At 65.0% G+C, this 7,922-nt stretch overlaps 1 protein-coding gene across 1 annotated transcript; it reads left to right on the top strand.

Moving 5' to 3' along the window:
* Positions 1-6: 6 nt before the first annotated feature.
* On the top strand, positions 7-4,727 carry RNF208 (ring finger protein 208). The gene is made up of 2 exons (XM_014949791.1): positions 7-375; positions 1,760-4,727. The coding sequence occupies exon 2, from the start codon at positions 2,471-2,473 to the stop codon at positions 3,266-3,268; it is 798 nt and encodes a 265-aa protein (XP_014805277.1). The 5' UTR covers positions 7-375; positions 1,760-2,470; the 3' UTR covers positions 3,269-4,727.
* Positions 4,728-7,922: the final 3,195 nt, after the last annotated feature.

Here is a 7,922-nt window from a genome sequence, read left to right as displayed (position 1 = left end):
CCTCCTCCTCCTCGCCCCGGCGGCCGGTCCCCGCCGAGCATCCGGAGGCGGAGGAGCCGGCGGGAGCCCGGCGCCGCCAGCGCTGCCTTTGTGCCCGGTGCCCTCCCCGCGCCCCGGGGAAGCGGCGGGAGGAGGCGGCGGGGCCGTGGGAAGCGGGAGCCGCGGCCCGGCCCGGAGCGGCAGCGGGGACCCGCCAGCATCCTCGGGGAAGCCGGGACATCGCACGGGCAGCGCCGGCATCGCTCTGCCTTTCAGATAACCTTTAGCTGCTCGGGCCTCCAGACCTCCGCCGGGGACGTAGCGGGGGGCTGGAGGCTAAATTGGGGACACGGCCACACCGGGATCCCCCGTCCGAGGCACGACGGGCCAATGCAGGTAACGAGTGGCGGGGACCGTCCTTTCGGCCGGGCTGCCCCGAGGGGCATCACCCTGTGGGCGCGCAGGCGTGGGCATGAGGACGTGTGTGTGTGTGTGTGTGTGTGTGCGGGTGTGCACATGTGTGTGCAACCGCTGGGCTGCGAGCGTGACGGCGCGGAGTGGGGTGCGTGGGGCTGGGGATTGCGGTGGAAGGGCAGTGGGGGGTGGATGCTGCGTGTGGTGGGGGGTTCTGGGGAGGGCTGTGTCACCCCAGGGCTGATGGGGATGCGGGGTACGGTGGGGTGCTGCACCAGGGTTGTGCACGAAGGGGTGTGACGGTGCGAGTGTGGAACGGCGGGGGCTGTGTGCGGCGGCTGCCCGTCCGTGCGGATCACCATGCCCGTCGGTGTGCTGCGGGTGAGTGTCTGTGCGAGACCTGCAGGCAAAGACCCCCCGGGGCTGCTGCTGTGCATGGTTGGGGGGAGAGATCTGCTGCTTGCGGGGTGTGGGGTGCAGGATGTGGGCCCATGATGGGAGACGCAGGACATGAGGCCTCCCTCCCCAGGGCACGCATTTCAGGATGCTTGCAGGACCCCAGTGCTGCCAGGACATGGCCCCCAGGGACCCCCCACTAGGGTCGGGCAGGGATCCAACCCCCCGCAGCTCTCGGGCATCCGGGGCTGAGCCCCCCCATGGCCTCTCACCATCCCCAGGGGCTGCTGCGGCAACCAGATGGCCCCCCCGGGCCCCCTCCGTCAGGCCTGGGAGGGCTCGGCGGGAGCAGGCATCCCTCTAACAGGATTTGCAGCGTGATGGAGGAGAGCGCCTTCGCCCTTCTCAGAGGAGAGACAGGCTGTCGCTGGGGCTGCTGAGGCAGAAAATGTCCACGGGCTGGCTGCCTGCCCCCCATCTCCTGCCCTCAAATATGGCCTGAGCAGCCCCGGGACAAGGGCAGGGAGCCGGGAAGGGGGAGAGGAAGCTGGAGGGAGGGATAATAGCAGGGACAGATCAGGAGCGAGCGATGGAGGTAAAAATAGATCCACTGAGCAGAGGAGGGGCTAAACGTGAGAGAAAACCCTGAGCAGAGGCAGACCGGCGGGGGAGCCCCCCCGGGAGGGGCCCTGCATCCCAGGGGGGTGCAGGGGAACCTGCCTTGCTGGCCCCCAGGGCAGAGGGGGGACGTGGGACCCCAACCTTTGGGCCACAGGGGAGATGCCTGGGGGCAAATACCTGACTGCTCCCACTTCCGCCGGCCCGAGCGCGCGGGTGGATGGACAGGACCTGCAGGGCTGAATTGCCAAATTGCCGGGATGCAGGCGGGCACGCGTCCCGAGGGAGCGCTGGCAGCCGGCAGGTCTCTGAAGAGCCTTGGATACAACCCCCTCTTGCTTTTCATTTCCAGCGAGCAGGAAGCTGAGCTGGGCACAGAGGTGCCGGGGACGGCGGGGAGAAGGCGCGTGGCAGCCCCGGCACCGGCCCAGGTGAGCTGCCCCCGGGCACGGGATGCTCCCTGAGCCCCTGCCCCGCGGGAGCTGCCGGGGACGGTGAGAGGGAGAGCCGGGAAGTCAGAGCAAAGGAATTTGCAAACACATTCTTCAGCTCCACGAGGATCCCCCACGGCTTGTAAACAGGAATAAAGGCTGGGCGGAGGAGGGGTCGGGGTGAGGTGGGGCTGCCCCTGGTTCTTGCTGGACCCCCCCGGACTCACCTGCCCCAGCCAGCACCTGGCGCCACGATCCCCAATTTACCCTTCTGGACTGCAGCTGATCCAGAGTGAGAAGTGCCAGCAACGGCGCAGGGGGGGCTGCCGAGCGGTGGCCAGTGTCACGTTGACATCCCGGCAAGGCGCTGCGGGGAGCCCACGCTTTGATCACCTGCCCAAGAGCATTCTCCAAGGCGGGCAGGATGCTGCTGTGAGCCCTGCCTTCCCCTGCCCGCCCCAGCCTCGCACCCAGCACCCTCGGAGCTGGCCGAAGAAGAGGGGCACGGGGCCCACTGGCGCTGCCCCATCTCCCCAGGATGCTCTTCCACGCCAGCGGCTGCTCCCCGTGCTCCTGCTCTGCAGCCAGACCGAGGTTGAAAGCTCAGCAGGCTGCCGGCATGTTTTAGCCTCATGCAGGCGTCCCTCGGAGACCCCAGAGCAGTGGACAGTAATGTGAAAACGATACTCATGTCGTGTCTGAAAGGGCAACAGGTCATCATTAAAATGGAGGCGATGAAAATCATCCACCCAGAGAAGTTTTCGGAGCTGCAGGCCTCGCAGCCGCGCTACACGCCAGCCCCGCGCCGTGAGCCGCCCCTCGTGGCCAAGCGCGCCTGGCCCTCCGAGTCCGAGATCATCGTCAACCAGGCGTGCGGGGACATCCCCGCCCTGGATGCCACCCCCGGCCCCCTGCCGCTGCCCCGGACTCCCCCCCTGCCGCGGCAAGAGCGCGGGTACCAGAGCCAGCGGAAGGGGAGCTCGGAGGTCTGCTACCACCGGCAGCCGCCGTCGGACGAGGTGATCGTCAACCAGTACGTGCTGCACCCCTCGACGCCCTGCGAGCCCCTCGAGTGTCCCACCTGCGGCCACATGTACAACTTCACCAACAAGCGGCCCCGCATCCTCTCCTGCCTGCACTCGGTGTGCGAGGAGTGCCTGCAGATCCTCTACGAGTCCTGCCCCAAGTACAAGTTCATCTCCTGCCCCACCTGCAAGCGGGAGACCGTCCTCTTCACCGACTACGGGCTGGCGGCACTGGCTGTCAACACCAGTATCCTCAACAGACTGCCGGCCGAGGCCCTGGCCGCCAACCCCGTCCAGTGGAGCAGCGACACCGACCGCAGCTGCTACCAGACCTTCCGCCAGTACTGCGGGGCCGCCTGTACCTGCCACATCCGGAACCCGCTCTCCTCCTGCACCATCATGTGAGCCCCACGGCCCTGCCCACACCTCCCTGGCGGCGGGGCGCCCGGTGGGTGGGAGAGGGCAGCGCTGCACTGTGGTCCCTTCTTTGCCAGCGGCACAGCTCTGGGGATACTCGCCGTGGCCAAGGATGTGGGACTGGCATCCTCGCCGGTGCTGGAGGGGGGCGATGGGGACGCTGGGACCTGGGGGCAGCCCTCTGTGCTGGTGCCCAGGGAGAGGGACGCTGGGATGGAGAGCCAGCACCTCCGAGGGCTCCCCCCATCCTGCGGCAAGTGGCCCCGCTGTGCATCGAGCATCCCACCACGCTCCTTCCATGGGCACCTTCTCCCTCCTCTCTCCCTGCACCTCCCGAGAGCAGACGCTGGGTCCTGGATGGAGCAACACCCTCCCCATTGCCCCACGGCCAGTGGCGGCAGCACAAGGAACCCTGGAGGTGCCCAGCGTCGCGCTGGGTTGTCTGCCTGGCACGGGAGGCAAGGACAGGTCCCTGGACTCCCCTCCCTCTTTCTCTGTAAGTTATTTGCCAAAGCTTTCATCTCAGTGGCCAAGCCGCCGTGCGCCCGAGTCGCTGTAGCCACGCCAAGCCGCTGCACCGGCCCCTCGGTTGAAGCAGACACGCGGCCCATTTCCTCCGCAGGCCCTTGAGGAAAGCTCCACTTTATCCTCGTTTTGGAGGATTCCTGTTTTTTTCCCTGTCCATCCCCGGCCGCCCCATCTCAGGCCGCTACACGTTCACAAAGGCATTGAGCTGTGCCCGTTCTCTGCTGCTGCACCCGAGGCCCTGCACTGACGCCCCGTGGGATGGCTTGCAGGGGCAGCAAGGGGTCTGATACCCCAAATTGCCAGCTCCAGCGAGGGGATTTGGCTCTGCAGGGGGGCAGAGGTCTGGCTCCTGCCCACGGCCCCTTCCCTGGAGCAGCACCTCTGCTCCGAGCCCTGTGCGGAGGGCAGGTAGAGCGGCAGCCCCCTGTGCACAGTCTTGCTTTCTCCAGGGCACCTGGAGGGGTAGGTTTGCTGCCAAAAAAAGCAAAAAAATAAACCTAAAAATATATAGAAAAAGCCATAATTTGCAGGTGCTCCTGCGGGGCTGAGCACCACAACCCAGCATGGCTGCGGCACCGGGGCACACGCCACCCGGTCCCAGGGCACCGGGGCTGGGCAAGCCAGAGGGACCCCACACCCTGGAGAAAAGAGCAGCCCCTGGCACTGGCCAAAGCCCAGCATCCGTCCAGGGAGAGGGGCCAAACTGTCCCCCCCCTTCCGCCCCGAGGGGGCAGGCGATGCCACCGGTGCAGCCCGGGGACCACCCTGCTGCTGGCGGAGAAGGGGGGCCGATACCGTTTCTGTGTTGCTCTGCCAATGCCTCCCGCTGCTGGTTGTGACGATGATCATGTTTTATACCCGGCCTTGTTCTAACCCCCATCAGTCTCCCCAATAAAGATTATATTGGAACGAACAGCGAGCCGGTGTCTCGGGAGGCACGTCGCTGCGGGCACGAGCGGGGCTGCCCACCCGCCGGGGTGCTGTGCCCCAGCCCTGCCTGGTCCGTGGGACAAGTCGGGGGGGAGATACATAGTGGAAGGGCTTTCCCCTGGACTGACACCGCCTCCTCTGCCCTGGGTCTCGGCTCTGCCGGGGTTGTGTCCCCACCTTCCCCAGTCCCACCACCGCGGCGGTACCCTGACCACACTGGCACGTGGTCCCCAGCCACATCAAGGGCTCTTAAATACCCGTCGGATGTCCTGTTCCTCCCTGAGTGACCTAGGGGGGGATTTGGCAACCTGGCCCAGGTGGCCCCCTCCAGTAAAGGGAGACAGGAAGGGACATGGGCAGTGCTGGGGTCCCTCTGCCCTGCTCCAGTGAGGCGGGGACACACATGGGTCCTGCCGTGCACCCCTCCTCTGCCCCATCCCCAGCAGCACATGGGGACTGTCCCAGTGCCTGGCATGGCATCGGTGGGGGAGCACCCAACTGCCTGCGCCGAGTGGACCCCAGGTCACCGTGACGGCAGCTCTCCAGGTGGGAGAGGCAGAAATTTGCAGCAGAAGCAGCGGGAGGATGCTCTGGGGGCAGCACAGTTCCCAGGGTGTGAGCTGTGTGCCCACGCTGGCGTGTGCACACGTGTGTGCAAGCATGTGCATGGCAGGGTGTGTGTGCATGCACTGAAGCTTTCTATGCATGCACAGCCCTGCTGGCCCAGCGCTGGCCCCCGAATTTCCTTTCTCTGGGAGCAGCAGCTGCCTCTGCCCTCTGCCATGGGCCACTGGGGAGCAGCTGCTTCCGAAGCACGGACACATCTCAGGTCACAGCCGAGCCCCGGGGGCAGCTCCCAGCCCCGGGGGGTGCAGGGTGGCCACGGACCCCTTGTCCTTGGCTGACAGTCCCTCCCCAGGGGAATTTCTGTCCCTGGAAAACAAAACCACATCCCAGTCCATGGGTGCCGAATTACAGCATCAATAATGCAGCCAGTGCCATCCCCAGCCCCGAGCGCGCTGCGGCCGTGACCTCGCTCCCCGTCCCGTCCCCGCACCCCCATCCTCGCTGTCCTCGGGTTGGAGGGGCACACGCAGCCCTGGCAGCAGTGCTGGGGGCGTCTGGCTGTCACAGCGTCCCCCGTGACCCTGATGATGCGGCTGCTCAGGGAAGACGGGGCAGCTGCAAATCCAGGGCGAGCATCTCCACCGATCCCCCAAGACTCATCCCAAATCCAGGACAAGCGTCTCCACCTGCGGGGGCTCCAAAGACACTGGAGCAATGGGCCAGCCAGGGCAGAGGTGGCAGCAGTTTTGCCCTCAAAGCAGGGATTTGCCCTTTTTATTACATAAGGAGCAAGGGTACAGCGTGTCCTCCCCCACTCCCTGAGGTACCTCTTGGGCACAGAGTAAATTTAAAACCGCTAATTTGATTCTGAGTTGCAATTAAGGAAGAAATGGGGCCTTTCAGGAGCAAGTGCTGGGCTACAGCCCATTTCTCCAGCCCTATTAACCTCGAACGAGCGCTCACTGGAAGGGGGGCCCTGGTGTGCAGTGGGGGACGGGGCTGGCAGGGTGGTGCCATCCCTTGTGTCGCTGCTGCATTAAAAGTCTTTCAAAGTCACTCTGTCATCCCAAGCCTCCAAACTCTCCCATGGCCACGCTGAGCTTTGTGCCTCCAAGCTGGGTTTTTAAAGGACTTCAAGTCCCCATCATGGCCAGGATGTGGCCGTGGGAGCAGGTTGGGATGTGTCTGAGCAAAGATGCTCACAGAAGTTCCCAGATGAGCTGGTTTTAAAATCTCCTGCTTGATGTAATGTCTGTCCTGAGCTGGGATGAACCTCTGGGCTTTCCGGGTGTCTGGGCTGGCCCATGGTGGGAGAGAGCACCTGGGGGTTAAACGGCTCCTGGAGGTGGCCCTGCCCCAGATGCCCTCAGCTTAGATGTGGGAAGGGACAGGAATGGGCAGGTCTCGGCTGGTTTGGGGCTGGCCTTTGGCACAGGTTCAGGAGATGGTGTTTCCCAGCTCTTCTCTCCAAAACTGGCTCCTGCAGCCCAGCTGGTTGGTGCTGGGGGTGGTGCCAGGCCGGGGGCAGCTCTGTGCTCCTGCTGGTGGTGGGTAGGCAGCGCCAAGGCTGGTCCCCATGCCTGTGGCTCCGTCGGTCCCCATCCTGCTCCGTCAACCTGTCAGGAGGTTGCACGATGGGACCAGTCCTCCTTTGGTGCAGAGCAGGGGGAGAATCCAGCCCCAGCATGGCCGAGGGGCCGAAGGCTGCACTGTGCTACGTGGCAGCATGATACCAGGCTGGGAAGGAGGTGGCCAAGCATCAGGGCTGTGTCGTCCTTGGGGACATGCAGCCTCAAAGCCTTGACCCAGGGTCATGCACCCGAAACAGCTGTTTCAGTGGAGAGGAAGCCTCTTGCAACGGCTGCTGCCCGCGCCCAGCTTTCACAACGAGGTGCAACCCACAATGAGATGACAACGTGTTGTGGCACGGAGCCCGAGAGGCTGTGACAGGACCCCAGGGCAGCTGTGGCCCGTGGATGGGGAGGGACTGCTGAGCTTGGGAGCCTTTGTGGAGTTAAATCCAGGTGAGGGCTGCCTTTGGGCACAGGCACAGCCTTCCCTGCCTCCACGTTCAAGGCTGGATTCTGGTGCAGGAGTCACTCCCAGAGCTTCACCGCTTCTGTGCCATCCTCTCTGTGCCTCCAGCCTTGCTCTCGTGGATGCAGCGCTGGCACGTCCTCAGGATGGGGGCTGAGCGGGCAAGGGGAGATGATGCTGCTGGTTGTGGTGCAAAAGGGCTGGGGATGTCTCCAACCAGAGCTGGATGCATCCCCTGACACCCCAACCCCAGACCCCCCAACCCTGGCCTGCCTGGGCAGCTGAGACCGAGCACATTCAGTGCATGCCTGAGGTTGGCTGTGCTGCCTCACTGTCACCTGGGCACAGCTGGGGACCTGGGTCAGGGGGACAGGCTGGGCTTCAGCACGAGAAGCCAGGAGAGAGATATGGCCCAGCAGAGCCCCGAGTGGGTAGGTCCCCACAGGGATGGGGACAGCATGTCACCGGTCTCGGGGACACCACGTCACTCCCCTGGTGCCAGCAGCTGGGAGATGCGATGAAGCGCTCGGGGTGCAATGGGGTGTCAGGGGCTTGTGGGAGGGGAGAGGGAGGGCTGCGA

The sequence above is a fragment of the Calidris pugnax genome, unplaced genomic scaffold (assembly GCF_001431845.1).
Source record: "Calidris pugnax isolate Ruff unplaced genomic scaffold, ASM143184v1 scaffold192, whole genome shotgun sequence".
Lineage (NCBI taxonomy): Eukaryota > Metazoa > Chordata > Aves > Charadriiformes > Scolopacidae > Calidris > Calidris pugnax.
Note: the sequence above shows the minus strand (reverse complement) of the source record. Positions and strands in the feature narration are given on the sequence as shown.

What these genes read in the sequence shown, in the direction of transcription:
- RNF208 (XM_014949791.1), top strand. Translation starts at nt 2,471, where the DNA reads ATGCAGGCGTCCCTCGGAGACCCCAGAGCAGTGGACAGTAATGTGAAA.